General features: G+C 37.9%; 2 protein-coding genes, 1 long non-coding RNA gene and 1 pseudogene across 3 annotated transcripts; 2 read left to right on the top strand and 2 right to left on the bottom strand.

Moving 5' to 3' along the window:
* The first annotated feature begins 1,426 nt into the window (after window positions 1–1,426).
* LOC108811108 (putative pectinesterase/pectinesterase inhibitor 24) lies at window positions 1,427–4,014 on the top strand. Its single transcript, XM_018583163.2, has 2 exons — window positions 1,427–2,429; window positions 3,182–4,014. Exons 1-2 carry the CDS (start codon window positions 1,427–1,429, stop codon window positions 3,856–3,858), a joined length of 1,680 nt encoding a protein of 559 aa, XP_018438665.1. The 3' UTR covers window positions 3,859–4,014.
* A 189-nt stretch (window positions 4,015–4,203) lies between these two features.
* LOC108807559 (probable pectinesterase/pectinesterase inhibitor 25) lies at window positions 4,204–9,729 on the bottom strand (annotated as a pseudogene).
* A 1,237-nt stretch (window positions 9,730–10,966) lies between these two features.
* Window positions 10,967–12,017, bottom strand: LOC108805578 (uncharacterized). Its single transcript, XR_001942418.2, has 3 exons — window positions 11,758–12,017; window positions 11,320–11,550; window positions 10,967–11,164 (listed from the first exon to the last, which is right to left on the bottom strand). It is a non-coding gene; the product is annotated as an uncharacterized LOC108805578 (long non-coding RNA).
* Window positions 12,018–12,455: 438 nt separating this feature from the next.
* On the top strand, window positions 12,456–14,360 carry LOC108805577 (uncharacterized). Its single transcript, XM_018577498.2, has 9 exons — window positions 12,456–12,723; window positions 12,834–12,932; window positions 13,016–13,193; window positions 13,295–13,377; window positions 13,487–13,572; window positions 13,667–13,783; window positions 13,880–13,934; window positions 14,025–14,108; window positions 14,178–14,360. The coding sequence occupies exons 1-9, from the start codon at window positions 12,604–12,606 to the stop codon at window positions 14,232–14,234; spliced, it is 879 nt and encodes a 292-aa protein (XP_018433000.1). The 5' UTR covers window positions 12,456–12,603; the 3' UTR covers window positions 14,235–14,360.
* The last annotated feature ends 4,623 nt before the right edge of the window (window positions 14,361–18,983 follow it).

Raw genomic sequence — 18,983 nt, 5'->3', positions numbered from 1 at the left:
ACAATGAGAGTGATGATGACTATGTGGATCAAATAGATATGGTCAGTAGGAAGCGTTATATCTATTGGTGAAGAAGAAGATGACACTGACACTGCGTTATAGCTTTCATAGCTATTATATTTTGATCTATATGTGCTCTAATATGAGTGTTATTTGGTATCCTTGAATCTGAGTTCTCACTAGTAATTTTGCATGGTACACTAGTTTTCTTGTCTCTATTGCTAATGAACTTACATTGATCATTTGCCTTGGACATTGATCAACTAGAAATGATTTTTTTAATTTATTTGTAGAAAGCATGAAATGTACTCTCCATAATGATGCTGCATATCTACATTACATAGCTTTTAATAATCATAAGCGTAAATGTGCATTAGAAACTAACGTTATTCATCAACTTTATGTTAATTGTTTAAAACATTTTACATATGATTCAAATTGCTTCAACCAATTGGTCTGTTTTTCTGTTTGGTTCACTTTGCACACATCACAACTACTCACACCATGGCCTAGATCACTAAACATCATGAAACATGATTTATTTGGATCTTTTCACACCTTGAAACAAACGTCATGGTTTTTAGTTTCTAATCTATCTTATTAAAACAGAAAGGTCAATAGTTGAATATGTATATTAGTTTAGTACATATGTCATTATATAACAGCTATGTGTCATTATATTGGTTATAGTTTTTCTATTATATAACAATAGTTTATTTTGCGTTTGAGAAAACATCTGCGGACAACGTCAATGAAAAACATATTAATCGAGTAAGTTCTTATAGCAATGAACTTTCAATTCTTTTATCAGAAATTATTCCTTGACAGCTTTCGATCAAACATATTTACATATCCAAAGTTGACCATATGATCCTAAAATAATTTAATGTGTATTGTAGGATTTGATAGAATTTATTAATAAATAAAATAATATTAATTTGTCAACTACTTGTGATAGTCAGGCCTAGCAATTCAAATTTGACAATGTAAACTTACAACATTTAAAATCAAAATTGGCAAATAAGAAGAAAAAAAATCACACAATTGATGATAAAAAGAGTAATCAGCAAATAAACTGAGCCAGGAATATAATACAGTACACAAACTTAGTTTTTGTAAATTAAAGTTATATGTTTTTTTTTTTGAAACTGAAGTTATATGTATTCATAAGAAAGCAAATCTTATAATTAAGCAAGAGTAGTTGCGACTTACGAGAAATTAAGAAACACATACCCCCGAGATGCATTCTTATAGTTGTTTTGCTAGCCTGTTTTGTGCATCGCACGTAAGTTGTTAGTTTTATTCAAGGGTTATTCAAAGTGTTATACTTTTTTTCTTTATATTTATATGGACTACCATCTCCAAACCAAACCTAACCCAAAAAAAAACTTCAAACGAAGAAAATATCAAAAACGAAAGGAGGAAAATGTCTTCCTCCTACGGCAAAGTCGATGAGCGTGACCATGTAACGCTCCAAGCTCGTCGCGACTCGAGGAAGAGAATCACAATCATCGTCGTATCGCTACTCGTTCTCGTCGGTATCGTGATAGGAGCCGTCTTCGGAACCATGGCTAACAAGAAGTCAACGACGGTGGACACTAACGTTAACGGAGAACCAATATCCGTATCCGTTAAAGCCGTTTGCGACGTTACACTACATAAAGACAAGTGTTTCGAAACGGTCGGATCAGCTCCAAACGCAAGCAGTCTCAATCCAGAACAGCTCTTTATATACGCCGTCAAGATCACAATCGCAGAAGCCACGAAAGCTCTCAACGCATTCACCTCTTCAGGAGACAACACCACCATGCATGCTTGCGTCGAGCTTCTTGACCTAACGATAGATAACCTCAACAACACGTTAACATCATCATCAAACGGTGACGTCACGTTACCTGAGCTAGTCAATGATCTCCGAACATGGCTGAGCTCTGCGGAAACGTACCAAGACACGTGCGTTGAGACGTTGGCTGAATCAAACAATCCAGAGTCAAAGACGTTCGCAGAAGGTCAGCTCAAGAACGCAACGGAGCTGACGAGTAACGCTTTAGCTATCATCACATGGCTTGGTAAGATCGCTGATTCCTTCAAACTAAGGAGACGTTTGCTTAGTGCTGACGTGGCGGTGGACTTCAACGTGGGGAGGAGGTTGTTGCAGAGCACGGATTTGAGGAAGGTGGCGGATATTGTGGTGGCGAAGGATGGCTCAGGGAAGTATATAACGATCAGTAGGGCTTTAAAGGATGTGCCTGAGAAGAGTGACAAGAGAACGGTTATATATGTGAAGAAAGGAGTTTATTTTGAGAATGTGAAAGTGGAGAAGACCATGTGGAATGTTGTTGTGGTTGGAGATGGCGAGAGCAAGAGTATTGTCTCTGGTAAACTCAATGTCATTGATGGGACTCCCACTTTCCAGAGCGCCACGTTCGGTAAATCTCTCTATATATTTACCAATTATGAACCAACTAATCTAATAACTTAGAGGATGAATATTGAGAATTAAATATATTTTTTTTGGTCAAAAGAATTAAAGATTTTGTTAAGATACTATCAATAAATCTAATAACCTCTCTAGATTTTCAATTTGGGTAGTTTAGAATGATCTGATTTGCCAAGATTCTTAAGGTTCTTTGTTAATTATCTCAATGTTTTGTACATCCTCTTCATTATTTTCTAATGATGTTTACAATTTTTTTTTAAAAAAAATTGATAAGTTTTTTTCAAAATATTATCAACTAGAAGAAATAGATTGTCATGCAAGAAGGGTTCAATTGATTTGTTTTCGAAACTTGTTGGTAATTAGGTGCTGTGTATAGAATTAGCAACTAAACAAGTGCCTAGCTAGCTAACTATCTCGATCTTTCGAAAACATCGTTTTAGAAAAGTTATTTCGTTTATGACCGATTTATCGAGTAAGCGAACTTCTATATCAAATATTAGAACAATAGTTTCAGCTATGAGTGCAATAAACTAACCGAAATCACTTGAATTCTTGTCATATCGCTACCTTAATAAAACAAATCGAAATAGATCTTATGTGACGTAATCGAAATACAATCCTTGCTTGTCACCCAAGAAACTAGTTATATGATTGACTTGCTATGTCTCAAGAAACTATTTTTTATGCTTTATTATGCTTTAAGAAACAAGTTTTGACTTTACTACATATGTTTTTTTACAGCTGTGTTCGGGAAAGGGTTTATGGCAAGAGACATGAGCTTCATCAACACAGCCGGTCCATCCAAACACCAAGCCGTAGCTCTATTGGTGAGCGCAGATCTTGTAGCCTTTTATCGATGCACAATGAACGCATACCAAGACACACTTTACGTACACGCGCAACGTCAGTTTTACCGCGAGTGCACCATAATAGGAACAGTCGATTTCATCTTCGGTAACGCAGCCTCCGTTCTACAAAACTGCAAGATTCTCCCTCGCCGACCAATACAGGGACAGCAGAACACAATAACCGCTCAAGGACGCAAAGATCCTAACCAGAACACAGGAATCTCGATACACGGTTGTAACATATCTCCGCTAGGTAACCTAACTGGTGTTCAGACGTTTCTAGGTCGGCCGTGGAAAGATTTCTCGACGACGGTGATAATGGAATCATCGTTAAACGGGTTTATTGATCCCAAAGGTTGGTTGCCGTGGGTCGGAGACTCTGCGCCGGATACTATATTTTACGGTGAGTATAAGAATATCGGCGCTGGTGCGTCGACGAAGAATAGAGTTAAGTGGAAGGGATTGAGGTTTCTAAGTACAAAGGAAGCGAATAGGTTTACGGTTAAGCCTTTCATCGACGGAGAGAGATGGCTTCCAACAACTAAAGTGCCGTTCAGGTCCGGTCTCTGACTTTGTTTTCCGATAACGAGATTTCCAATTTAATCTCTTTTATTTTTGGATGTGAATAAAGTGTTCATTGTTATTCTATTGTATCATTTGATTGATTAATTTCAAATCACACTATCTAAAAATAAACAAGGTGAGCATATTGTGAATTTGTGTTGGTATATTAGTTGACAATTTCTTTATTTTTTTCTTTATTTCATTTTGAAGAAATATCATAAATATATAAAATCTCATCCATTGCAGATGTACAAGTTTGTACATGTTCTTAATGTCAAAACACTCGATTTCTTTCAAAAGCAGAGATTAATTTCAATCAAAAAATTATCGGTTATCTAAAAAACGAAACAGTTAATAATAATCATGATTCATGAGAAACATTCGCTGCATTCCTATTGGCTCCATTCCTATGGTCGAGGTAGGATCAGCTGCTAGATCTGGTGCAGCTTTGATGGTACAGTTGATGATAGAGATTCCAGTGTTTTGGTTTGGTTCGGTTCTTCCATGGGCTATAATTGCATTCTTCTGCTTTGCCATTGGTTTTCTAGCATATATACTGCAGTTTTGAAAGATTGCCGCTGCGTTTCCGAATATAAAATCAATGGTAGCTATTACAAAATAAAAAGAAGAAAAACGGGACATAGATTAATAATGCTAACAAAAAAAGATTAATAATGTATCAATGAAAAAGGAATTCATGTAAAATCATATACATGTAAACTGGATCGAGAGAGAACAATCTTTGAATACTGCTTTTATTGACTTAAAACAAAAGCTCTGTGTTAAGAAACAGAGAGTTACAACGATGGTCTTATAAAGACCTTATGATCGAAAAAACAAAACAAACTTCTCCCTACTAATCAGCAGATCCATTCTTTTCTCAACTACTTTATTCAGCTTGATCCTAAAGTCTCGGAATGTAGTTATGACTCAGTCTTCAATTCCTCCCCTAAACTGAGAACACTCTTGTTTTCAGTTTAACCGTTCTTCACTTCAACTCCCATGTATTCTCTCATCTTCTCGAACACATCCAACTTCACAGCTTTGGTCATTACGTCTGCCAACTGATCTTGCGTAGAGCAATACTCCAACTCAATCACCTCATCACTCACTAGCTCACGTAGGAAATGAAACCTTACTTGAATGTGTTTGCTCCTCCCATGAAAGACAGGGTTTTTTGACAACTTTATAGTAGAACTGTTGTCGCAAAACAGAACTGTCTTCTCCTCTTGTTTACACCCAATCTCTTCCAACACATTTCTCAACCACACCGCCTGACACGCTCCTGCAGCAGCTGAAACATACTCGGCTTCTGTGGTTGATAAGGTGACTATAGGTTGCTTCCTTGATGCCCATGAGATTGCTCCTCCTCCGTTCATGAATACATACCCTGACGTACTCTTTCTGTCATCTTCATCTCCAGCATAGTCACTATCAACAAAACCCACCAGCTCCTCCTTGTTGTCGGACCGATACTGTATCCCATAATCCATTGTTCCTTGAACATACCTCAGAATCCGCTTTACAGCAAGTAGATGCTGTTCGGTTGGCTTCTCCATATACCTGCTCACAAGATTGACTGAATAGATGAGATCAGGTCGTGTGGCAGTAAGATACCTCAGGCTCCCAACTATCTGCTTGTACACCGTTGCATCAACTCGTGCCCCTGCTCCTTCTTTAGTAAGCTTGCTCCCTTGTACTGTTGGATTCCTAACCGAGTTACACTGCTCCATACCGAACCTCTTCATCACTTCTCTTGCATACTTCCTTTGGTTTATGAAGATTCCCTTCTCGTCTTGTGTTACTTCAACGCCAAGAAAGAACTTCATCTTACCAAGATCAGACATTGCAAACTCCTTCTTCATTGATTCTTTGAACGCCTCTCGCATGATCAAGGAACTGCTTGTGTAAATCACATCATCAACATACACACTTACTATCAGCACATCGTCCCCTTCAGCCTTCACGAATAGAGTGTGTTCACAGTAACATTTCTTGAACCCCTCCTTCTCAAAGTATCCCTCGATCCTACTGTACCATGCCCTTGGAGCTTGTCTTAGCCCATACAACGCCTTGCTCAGCTTATACACCTTTCCTTCTTCATTCTTGATCTCGAAGCCTTTAGGTTGCTCAACATACACATCTTCCTTGAGCTCACCGTGTAGGAATGCACTTTTCACGTCTAGTTGATACACACACCAACCTCTCTTAGCCGCAGTACTGAGTAGAAGTCGGATTGTATCCCATCTAGCAACGGGAGCGAACACTTCATAGAAATCAACACCTTGAGTTTGATGAAATCCCTTTGCCACCAATCTTGCTTTGTGCTTGTCAACTTCACCTTTCTCATTCAACTTGGTCTTAAATATCCATTTAACACCAATGACCTTGGACCCTTCTGGCAACTCCACTAGCTCCCAGGTGTTGTTTTCTTCTATCGATTTCATCTCAGCTTCCATCGCCTGCCTCCACCTTTCGTGATGTACTGCCTCTTCAAATTTCTCTGGATCTCCCATCTCAGCTACCAGTACCATCAAGTCTTCTTCTTCCTCCATGAACAGACCCATCTCATAGTCTCTCATCCAGACAGGTCTTGTCTTGCTTCTACCCGTTCTTGTTGTCTCAGACCCTTCTGCTTCTGCTTGCACTGGATGGTTGTCTGCGTTTTCTTCTTGAGGTGACACAGGGGGCGTTGGTGGATTCTCTTCTTCCTCAGCTTCATTTTCATTTTCTCCTCCATTGTTTCCTCCTACTGTCTCTGTTGCAGACGCTTCCTCCCCTTCATCAATGAATTGTTCATCTTCTTCGTCCTCTTCCCAGTTCCATTGTTCTCCCTCATCGAATCTCACGTCTTTACTGATCAGAATCTTCTTCTCCTTAGGCTCATATAAGCGGTAGCCCTTTGATTCTCTGCTGACGCCAAACATGACACACTTGATGCTTTTCTCGTCTAGCTTCACGCGTTTTTCATACGGAATGTGTGCATACGCAATGCATCCAAAGACGCGCAGGTGATCCACAGATGGCTTCATGCTGCTCCACTTCTCAGACGGTGTGATGTTTCCAAGAATGACTGTGGGACTCCGGTTCAGTATGTGTACAGCGTATTGTGTTGCTTCCGTCCAGAATCTGATAGGTACTTTCATACCAAACAACATGCATCTCACCATGTTCATCAAGCTCCTGTTCTTCCTTTCGGCCACCCCGTTCTGTTGGGGTGTGTATGCAGTTGTGAGCTGTCGCTTGATCCCATTGTCCACACAGTACTGCTGGAACACCCTTGAGTTATACTCACCACCTCTGTCAGACCTGAGACACACCAGTAGCTCTCCACTTTCTCTTTCAGCCGCCAGTCTGAACTCCTTAAATGCCTTGAAGGCCTCTGATTTTTCTGTTAAGAACGTCGTCCAACACTTTCGACTATAATCATCTATGAAGTTGATTATGTACCTCTTTCCGCTTGCTGAGGTTGGTGCTATAGGGCCGCAAATGTCGGTGTGAACTAGCTCTAGGCATCTACTCGCTCTCCACTTGCTCTGCTTTGGGATGTTTGATCGAATTTGCTTCCCTTTCATACACACCTCACAAATTTTTCCTTTGTTCGCAAGCTTTGGTAAGCCCAGTACCATATCTTTGTCCGCCATTGTTGTCAGGTTGTCATGACTGAGATGTCCAAATCTGCAGTGCCAGATCTCCTCTGCATCTCCCACTGTAGTCATCAGGTTTTGTGCTTCTCCGACGCCATCTTTTGCTTCTCTCGCACGTATCATGAACATTCTGTTCCTGGACATCGTCGACTTCATGATCACCTTCCTCTGTTGCTTGTGCCACACTTCACAAACATCATCGTCGATCACAATTCTCAGACCCTTTTGCTGCAGTTGGCCGACACTCATCAGGTTGTTCTTGAGTCCTGGTACATAGTATACCGAGGTTATGACTTGGAAGATACCATCAATCTCAAGTCTCAAGTTCCCTCTACCCTCGACTAGCATCTTCCTGTCATCTCCAAGTTTGACTTGATGTTGATAGCTTCCATCAAAGTCCATGAACCACTCTTTCATGCCACACATGTGGTTGCTGCAACCAGAGTCAAGATACCAAATGTGTCTTTCGTCTTGTTTCATCACATCAATTTGCGCCATTAGAAGCAGATCCTCCTCCAACTCCGCATAGTTTGCATTTTTTTCCCATGTGGGGCATTCATTCTTGAAGTGACCCATCTTGTGACACTTATAACACTCGATATTGTCCTTGTTGAAGCTGATACTGCCTCTGCCTCTTCCTCCTCTACCACCACGGTAGGAGTTTCTTCCTTGAGAATATCCTCCTCGACCTCTTCCTCCTTCCATCTTGAGCACTTGTTCTTCACTCGAATGCTTGCTCAGATTTTGCTCATGCACGAGCAGGGAGCTTTGCAGCTCATCCACAGTCATCTCAGTGATGTCCTTTGACTCTTCAATGGCACACACCACATATGTGTACTTCTCCACAAGAGTACGAAGTATCTTCTCAACCACCTTGGCATCAGGGATGTCCTCTCCTAGGTTCCTCATATCATTTGACACCATCATGACTCTAGAGAAGTACTCGGTAATAGAGTCTCCATCCTTCATCTCCAACACTTCAAAGTTTCTCCTCAACCGCTGAAGTTGCGAGCTTTGAACTCTCCTGTTCCCCTGGTACTTGTTCTTCATAGAATCCCATATGTCTTTGGCTGTCTCTTTCTTCACGATCGTCTTCAGTATCGTCTTGTCGATCGACGCAAAGAGATAGTTCTTCACCTTCAGATCTTTGAGTTTCTGTTCAGAACGCTCCGTCTGTTGAGCTTCGGTCAGGACTGTGACTCCGTCGTTCTCCACCATGCCTGTCTCTACAAGCTCCCACCACTCCTTGGACCTTAACAGGTTCTCCATGAGCATAGCCCAATGCTCGTAGTCTCCGTCGAACTTTGGTATTCTTAATTCCTTTTCACTCATCTCTTCTCACCACAGGTTTTGGATTGTAGGCTCTGATACCACTTGTAAACTGGATCGAGAGAGAACAATCTTTGAATACTGCTTTTATTGACTTAAAACAAAAGCTCTGTGTTAAGAAACAGAGAGTTACAACGATGGTCTTATAAAGACCTTATGATCGAAAAAACAAAACAAACTTCTCCCTACTAATCAGCAGATCCATTCTTTTCTCAACTACTTTATTCAGCTTGATCCTAAAGTCTCGGAATGTAGTTATGACTCAGTCTTCAATACATATTCCAATAATACAATAAGATCATACCATATATATCGCATTCTCGATAGAACTGTCTAAGAGAATGAACGTAGAGAGTATCTTGATAGCCTTCAAAACTACACCGGCAAAAAGTGGATCCTTCTGCATTGTTCCTCAAGGCCACGGCCTGATGCTTCTCAGGTCCAGCTGTGTTTCTGAATGTAACATCAACTGCCATGAACCGTTCTCCAGTTACCGCTACAAAATCAAATTAACACTATCATACACTAAGTAATTTGATAGGCACAATTCCAAAGGGAAAAAAGTGAACAAATTAGAAGAAGATAAAAGAAAACTAACCAAAGCTCGAGCAATTATACATGGTCCAACCATCAACAACATTATGGTTCCCGGTAATGATCGTCTTATTGATTCCATCTCCCATAAGCAATACGTTCTTTTTGTTGATTGGAACAACGATATATTCTTCGTAGACACCTTCTCTTGCGTATATGACAAAGTAACCATCCTCCGGTCCAGCGTTATTAGGTGCGCTGCAATTGCGTCAGTGATGGTTGTGAAGTTGTCGGATTTGTATGGACCTACGCTCAGCTCAGCTAACTCGCCGCAGTCGGCCACCGCGCCTATTTCCTCGGCCGTCATGGAGCCGGGTTTGTTTCTCACGCGGCGTACGTACCCGTTGATGACTTTGGAGAGGCGGCTGGCTTGTTTTAGGCATTGCTTGATCGTGAACTTGCCGTAGCTGTAGGGGTCCGACGGCGAGGATTTGACGGCGGAGAGGATCGTACGGCAGAGCTTCGGGTATGGTGTTGACTGAAGTTGATTGTGTCGGAGGCAAAGAAGGTGGTTGTGAAGGAGGCAAAGAAGGTGGCTGAGATGGAGGCAAAGAAGGGGACGGTGAGGGAGACTGTGGTGAGATTAGCAACGCACATGAGAGTAAAAGAACTGAGAGGAACAGGAGAGAAGAAGAGAAGTGTAGTGTTTTCATTTTGTTTTATTCTTCTATGTTATGGTGTTTGTTTAGTGGATTGGCTATAATGTGTGAATATATAGGGAGATACAAGGAGCTTGAGGTATTTAATTAATGCATGGGTCCAAGGAAAAATATATTATGTAATGCATGTTGGTCTAATAATTAATATCCTGCAAAGGTTATAAAAAATCTAAAAATGGAAAAAGAAGAAGATCAGAAGATGAATTCAACGTGGAATTTGAGATCAAGCATGAACAAAAGAGACCGAGTCTAGCTCACGGCCATGAACCCTGAATCTGTAGATACAAGTGTACGAAGAGCTTCCATGGTTCGATGCAGTGCCGGGCTTGACACATACAAGAGAAACAAACGTATAGGGCCCGCCATAGGGACAAAATATAATTTACTTGTGATCTAGATTTTTATTTTTTTGTATAATTTTGTGGTTTGTACTTTGGGTTTTCATTTACAAGAAATATATATAATAATGATTTTTCTTTTCTAAAAGATTTTAAGTGATAAAGAATATTACATTCATTTTACTTAATGTTTGATGTTCGTTTATTTTTTTAACTTGTTTTTTTTAAATTACATTTTCTGACATTATACTATTTTTGTTTTGTTTTTATAATAAACACACATGTTTATATCATCTCCACATATGTCTAACTAAAATTCATTATTTTTTATTTTATTTTTATTATAAAATAGTTTTCAATACACTGTGATAACATTGTTAACAAAGTGTTTTAAGAGCATGATTATCCCAAAGACTTATTTTGGGTCTCTTAATATTTTTTAATACTTTTTAGTAGTAAATATAGGTTAAGGGATATATACAAGAGACTTCTACATTTATGTCCTCCAATGCAATCTCTTATTTTGAGGTTCTTAAACAAATGTATATATCAACATCCTCAAGATCCTTTGGCCTACCATCGTAACAGAGACAAAATGGTATCACTTAACTGTTATTTACAGAAATCCATAACATTGGAGAGGAAATAAGAAAACAAAATAAATATAAAAGACTGGCGGCAATGAACCCAGCGCTGGCAAAAGTCACAACACACCATTGGTGCTGATTTCCGAGTCCCTGTAAACCTGCGCGAAGAAAGCAGAACAAATTGGTCAATTTGTATGTTAAATTGCTATTTGAGTTAGTTTTTTGAAGACAACAAACATTCTTATCATGACACTTCCAGAACTTAAAAAGGCAGGACAATACTAATACACAAGAAACAGAGCATCAACATTACCCCTATGAACTAAATCATTTTCTCAAGTTACCAACAAAGTCATGAATCATTTGCATCATTCACAGCCAATGTCTGAGAGAAGAATGCTGCACCTATCGTTGATTTCTGTTCACAACAACAACAGCAAGTATCAAAAATCTCAAGAATCTCTATAGAAAACCAAGTAAAAACATTTCTTCTAAAAAGTTTGCATGTGATGCTCATATCCATCCTTTGAGAACTTCTGTTCCTCTGCATAAACCAAAATGGCAAGCAACTTAAGCTGGTTTCCCTCAACATCTATGCAGCAAATCAATGACAGTACAAGGAAACTAGCGGAAAGAAATACTAAAATCAATATCCACTTGGGTCCATCAAGTTGAAGTATGAACAGATGATGAATGATGGACTGAGCCAATTGAGGATTCAAACAAAAACCAAAAAAAATCAGAGCTTTACCTTTCGATTCTAATAGCAGCAACCGTCGATTTTCGTCGTCGTCGAGGAGAGCCACCGCCGGTTTGCTTCGTCGTCGAGGAGAGGAACCCACGCTTTGCTACGCTTCGTCGTGGACAGGAACCGCCAGTTCGATTCGACTCAGCAGCGTCCGACAATTTTGTCGTCGGAGAGGACAGCCACCACCGAGTTGCTTCGTCGTCGAGAAGATCACCCATGATTGTCTCAGCTTCGTCGAGGAGAAACCGACAGTTTTCTTTGTCGAAAAAAAATGAATTTGTTTCTCCCCTCGTATTCTCCGACCCAAAGCATTTCAAACTGACGCGTGTCCAACAATATACGTCCCTTAATACAGCTTCATTAAGGGACGTTCCTTCACTTAATTCCCATTTTTTCTTTTTGTTTAATCCTAGTCAGCAATTAAAGACTCCTTAAGAGACCCCGATAATAATGCTCTAAGTTATGGCTAATATAAATTATTGTTAAAACATCGGTTGTTCACTCTAAGCTACGCAAGGATTTTTTTTGCTTAGATGTGGTATGTTTGGTTTATTTTGGTGTTTTCGAGGTTCTTCGGTTTGGAAAATGGTGTGGGTCATATTGATACAGAATAGCTGGTAGTTTGATATTTTGAAAGTCATCTGGATTTTTTTGCGTCTTGTTTTAATTGTATTGATCATTGACAATGAATCTTGGTTATAAATTGGGCAGGCCCAAACTAAATCGGCCCAAAGTGGGCCCATAATATTGGGGGATATATAGAGGGTTGTGAGGCGAGAGAAAACCCTAAAGAGAAACTGAGGCAGCCGGAGAGAGAGAGAGAGAGAGAGAGAGAGAGATAAAGAGAGAATGGAGGAGATGATGAAAACGACCAAGGCAGAGGAGGAGACGACGAAAACGACCAAGGCAGAGGAGGAGTTGGTGCAGGCGAAGATGCACCGTGAGATTACGAAGCTCGATGATGAGAAGGTTAGGTTTTAATGCTTGCATGAATGATTTAATTAATTAATTTATTTTTGGAATTAATCTCTTAGTATATATCTACGCCTTAAAAAACTTTTTTTTGGCGAATTTTGTAGCTTTGGGCAGAGTTTGAACCGTTGGAAATCGATAAGATCGAGAGTGGTGAAATCAAACCCAAGACCTTGATCACCAATCGTGGTCGGTTCCACTCTCCGGTAAGAGAAAGTTTTATAATTCTATATATATATATCATGTTAATTACGGAGCATTTGTTAATTAAAAAAAAAAAATTTGTCAGCTATTTCGTAAGAGGGAACCTATAATTGTAAAGGAGATGCTCTCAGTGTTCCCTAATTCTACTTACATCAAGTGGAAGAGAAGGTGGAATCCCGACTCGGTAAAAGACCTGATGGTAATAGCAAAAGAGAGAGAGTGTACGTCTCTCGTTCTCGTCGATGCAAACCCTTTGGGACATGGTGCGTGCATGTGTTTTTATGTTCTTGATGTTTCTATCTCTCATATATTTTTACATACATACGACTTTTAAGCCTTTTTTTTGTTTTTATAACCTTTACAGATGAAATATGTATTGTAAGCTTGTTGAATGGTGCTGCCGCTTATTTCAGGGTTTGTAATCACATCCCGCGTGAGGATCTACCGGTACTATACAGCTAGCTAGCCAGCCTGCCTTTTTTTTTTTGTAATTGCTCAAATCTGCCTTCATTAATTATAGCTCTAGTACACTGCTCAAAATCTCGTGTTCTTGCAGGATCAAGCAAACGCCCCGAAATGCCTCCTCGATCCTTATGTTCATATGGCACTTTTTACATCTCAGGCCGGTCTTGGCCTTAGCAGGTTAAATTCATACTCAGCTACGTGCCTTTAGTTTACTTACTCAAAACTTTGTCTCTTACCTTTTGAATTTTACTGTTTATTTTTCATTTTTCAGATTGATACAATCACTCTTCCCCAAGGCCCCCACTAATTCCAGAACCAACAAACCCTGTCGAAAGAACGCTGCACTTTTCCAGTACAAAGATGGTTTTGTCTTTTACCGACATCATTGGTTACCCCCACCCTCTTCTTTTTCCTCAAAGTTGTTTTTAGTGATTTTCTTTTAGTCACTTACATATTTATGCATGCACTCTCTCGTGTTCATCAGGCTCCACTCTGAGAAAGCAGCCGTTTCAGAAGAAATGCCAAAGCTCACCTGGAAGGTTTGCTTACTTTGCTGAGCCTTTTTCTCTCTGTGTTGGAAGAGGACATGTATTTTATCCCTTTTTCTTTCTTTCTTTTTGATTTTGTAGGAAGTTGGACCTCGTTTCCAACTCTTGTTTCTAGGTGTGAAGAAGGTATCACTTGTCACGGGGAATTTCAAACTTATCTGCATGGTAATTATCACACTCCAATCTATTTATGCTCCCTTTTTCTTTGACTTATAAACCTTTCTTAACTCGCAGCCTCGCCCCTCTCACTATTGCTGCCCACAACGTCGCCTTATGATTCCGCCTATTTAGATGCTCTCTCCATGTTTGCTGTAGTATTCTGACATGGTCTTTTGCCTTGGGGTCATTTATATTGGCCCTTTTTGTTACAAACTAAAAATGAGAAGAAAAAAAGAGGTCATCTTGTTTTTTCTTCAAGGGAAATCTTCATTCTAATAGATTATTTAACTTTACAACGTACGTATATACAAAACAGACGTGGAGTTATCAAGGTTGCGTTCCAAAACTAATGTAGCCCTGATTAATGTATTCGAAAATCTTCAACAATCAATTGCGAACCCCAACGAATTACAGAGTATATAGCAAAAGATGAACCGGCTTTGGTTTTGCACAATTGAAAACGAAAGATTTATTCGTGGGTCAATTTTGGCCGGTTCGAAATACAAAACTGAACTTAAAAGGGCGAACCGCGTTTGGTTTGTATAATTAAAAAGTAAAAATTGTTTCCCGGGTTTGTATAATCGAAATTGGAAAATTGATTCCTGGGTCAATTGGCGCCTTTAATTTATGACCGGCCGAAAGTGATAACACTCATGTAAACCCAACCTTAATACGACCAGTCAACGTAGATGTCCGTCCCGGTCAAAAATCGGATTTTATATATCCATATGATGTAAAAAAAAATTATATCCAAATTAACTTTCTAATATTTGGTTAACATACATATTAGTTCATCTTTTATAATAAATCAATTCGAAAACATGATTTTTAGTCCGGTTTTAATATGCAGACATTACAGATACAAGAAACTATTATTCGGCTATTACTATCATATTCAAAATCATCTATTAGTTATCCGGTTATGAAATTCTGTTATTGGTTTTTTCCCGGATTTATTATTTAACTATTATCCATTTAAAAAAAGATAATCATATTTTAGCATTTGTAATGGTTTATCCAGTTCAAAGAATATGTCCGGTTTAAAGAACACTATCCGGTTTTAAAAGAATAACATTAGTACAGTGTTGATTGTATTGACATAATTGTTTAGCATTTTCATTTGGTTATCTGGTTTAGAAGAATTACATACGGCATTATTAATATTATAAGTTATAACCAGATTTTTTATAGCAATTTCAGATTAAACTTACAAGAACAACCTATACCATTTTGTTAACGTGTACGTAAAATCAAGAATACTCATCGTTACATCAAAATCTTAAGAGTAAACCAACCAACGACTGGCTCAAGCACAACTAACAGCTGGCTCTTAGAAGATGTGCTTTAAATCATCCGATGCATAAGCAAGCAATTTCCCATCAATGATCAAAGCAAAAGCATCAAACTTCCACCAGAACAATATAGAATGAGCCCTTCCATTAATTATCTGCAACAAGGCATTCTCCTTTGACGCCTCCACAGAGATCACATCATCTAGCTGGATCTCCAGGTCTAGATCAAACACAGCTTTGCCAAGCAGCTTTCTTCCACGGCATGTAAGTTTCTCTCATCCTAACGACTAAGGTTTTCACTTTCGAGGATCGATGCTGCTGAGTTTTTGTATTCTTCTGTAGATATCCGATGCGTGTCAAAGACTTGAGCAGCTGCGCTGAGTCCCACACCAAGACGAAGCTCATACTCTGTATTAAGTTAAAGCCACTGTTAGAAACTAGACACAGTTCAGACCAGAGAAAAGTAAACTGAATAATCTGAAAGTGTTTCTTCTTACAAGCAGAAGCAAGAGTTCATTTGATCCCATCTCCAAATTCTATATAGACCAAATGCCCACCTCCAGTCACGCCAACAGAACCTAACAAGTATATCACTCCAAATCATATTGCATGTCTTGATACAAGAAATATACTGAATCTGAAAGTTTCAGAAAGGAACAAAATCCATGTATCGTCCAAAAACGCCTCAAGAGAGAAAGACACACCTGGCTTGCATTTAAAAATAGTAATCAGAGGGATATTCACTGAACAAATAATAATCTGTGACCATGGTCCTTGGACAAAGTCTCTCTCCTTTTTGAGAGAAGGTGGCTGAGATGGAGGCAAAGAAGGTGGCTGTGAAGGAGGCAAAGAAGGTGGCTGAGAGCCGAGAGGGAGGCAAAGAAGGTGGTTGTGACGGAGCAAAAGAAGGTGGCTGTGACGGAAGCTCAGAAGGGGACGGTGAGGGAGACTGTGGTGAGATTAGCAAAGCACATGAGAGGAAAAGAACTGAGAGGAACAGGAGAGAAGAAGAGAAGTGTAGTGTTTACATTTTGTTTTAGTGGATTGGCTATTATTCTTCTATGTTATGGTGTTTGTTTAGTGGATTGGCTATTATGTGTTGTATATATAGGAGATACGAAGAGTTTGAGGTATTAATGAAATGCATGGGTTCGAGGGAAACTATATTATGTAATGCATGTTGGTCTAATAATTAATAATACATTATACATGTATATAATTTCGTTTTGGTCAAATAGAGAGTTTTTTTTTTTAGGCAAACCTTAATTTAGATAATAAAAAAAACAGAGTCTTTCTTAAACGGAGTCATTACACAGAGAAGCAAGTGTTGTCTTTGCAAGCTTATCAGCTGCTACATTGATTGAACGAGGAATAAATGAAAACGAGATAGAGGAAAAGCTTCGACTCAACATCGAGATGTCATAAAGGAGACTCTTCAAGACCACCAAATACTCGTTTGAGTTGATATTCCATTAACACCTCTTAAGTTATGAGTATTATCCCCTTATTATTAAAAGAGAAACATTTTGTATTAAATGCATTCACATTAATTTTGACACGTGACAGCATGAGAAGCGTTTGGGAGGAAAAAAAGTGACGTAATAAATTTTTAAAGCTTCTAAAACGATTTTGTTCTACGTACTTGCCTAATTTAAAATAGTTACGAGACGACAAAAAAAAACTGAAAACACAAGTATTTGAGTCAGTATTCTCTGTTCGAGAAATATAAAAATACGTTAACAGAGAAAGAGTAGAGAGATGATGCTGGATTCAAAGAGATGACGTACGAAATTGGAGCGTTGGGCATGCCACAAAAAGAGAGATGATGCTAACATTTTAAAGATATCATCCACTTTTTCAAAACTTGAAGAGAAGGAAAAAAGACAGTAATGGCAGAGTTAGCGAACCTGTCCATGGCTCTATTGACAAAAATCGGGATGTAACTGAGGAGAAAAGTGGCCATGACCTTGCATAGACCAAAGATAGAAGCGAGAAGGTACTTGAACACGGTTGAGAAACGTAGAGAACTGTTCAAAATTCCAATGCCTACCGAGAAAGATACCACAAGAGTAAATAAAATGGAGTCTGAGACACTGCCCTCTGCAAACATTGAAGGCCCTGCGGACATTAAAAATTCACATGAAACCAAAATAATACTTTTAAAGATTGGGTTAGCACCATAAAATAAATAAAAAACTCAATTTGACCCAACAAAATATATGATGTAAAATACAGTTATTTAATTGGACGACATTACAGCCTGAAACAACCAATCCAAAACAATCTAATATCCAAACAAAATAGATTTGATGTCTTCATATCTTCAAAATCACAACAAATTTAATCATTTCATCCCGCGCAAAGCGCGGATCTTATCCTAGTCTAAGTGTATTCAATCCGGATATTGGTTCATTTTTTTCTGGGTTTTTTGGTATTACGGTTATAAAAAATAGCTATTATATTAAAATTATATTTACTTTGGTCTAGTTCGGTTTATGTACAATCAGTTTATATACAGTCGGTTTTTATTTATTCATTTTATATCAAAATCATAAATATATTTATATATTATAATATTTTATGAATCTTACTTTATATTATTAGATATCGGTTTTAATATAACATGAAGATCATTATGATTTTAAGCAGATTACTTTTTACTATTTAAAATGATTAGTAAACCTATTAAGTTAATAATAATAGTTTTATAGGATAAAAAATTATTTTTTCATAATACTATAGCTAAATATTAGCATACATATTGTATTTTTTTTACATCTTATCTTAGAAAATGCATAAAAAGGTAAAAAGTGATGTATTGTTTATTTGATAAAAATGAAATAAACTTTAACTTCAAAAAAATATTTAATTACTAAAATCAACATTTTAAAGTATTTAGATCATATCAATAAAATTTATTTTCTAAAAATTATGTATCTATTATTAATTATATCATATAATTTACATTTAGTTATACTATTGTATTTTAGTTGATCAGTTTACTCGGTTTGATCGGTTTATATTCAAAACCATATTCACTATTTTTTAAAAAATAATATTCATTCATTATATTCGTTATTACCAAATTCAAACCAATTTATTTATTTATGTTTGGTTCAGTTTTAATTGGTTTGGTTTTATCGGATTTAAAAATATTAATTACCATATGTAAAAATATATAATAATTTTAGAATTTCAGTGTAATTTATATTTATTTTTATATTAATATTTCGTAAATAGTTCTATTTTTCTATTAGTTAGTTAAACAATATAATTGTATTTTAGTCATCACTAAATTTGTATGTACTTTTCTGAAGCCTACTACAGTAATATTTAACCATAGTTAGGAACGAAATTAGGTGACGCACATATTTGTCGGGCTTCAAAGCCCAACAAAGGAAGTATATTGGCTCATACAACATTCATGCGTTGTCTTCTTCTATGCTCAAGAAACGATCGGTTCACTCATAATCCATCATCGATTCATCCATGTACTGTCTTGTTACATTACTCTTGCGTATCAACTATCAAGTCACCTAAAGGCAAGATATACTCATGATTAAATAAAGGTAATTTACTCACCAAACTA

This window comes from Raphanus sativus, unplaced genomic scaffold (assembly GCF_000801105.2).
Source record: "Raphanus sativus cultivar WK10039 unplaced genomic scaffold, ASM80110v3 Scaffold0115, whole genome shotgun sequence".
In the NCBI taxonomy this organism is placed as follows: domain Eukaryota; kingdom Viridiplantae; phylum Streptophyta; class Magnoliopsida; order Brassicales; family Brassicaceae; genus Raphanus; species Raphanus sativus.
Note: the sequence above shows the minus strand (reverse complement) of the source record. Positions and strands in the feature narration are given on the sequence as shown.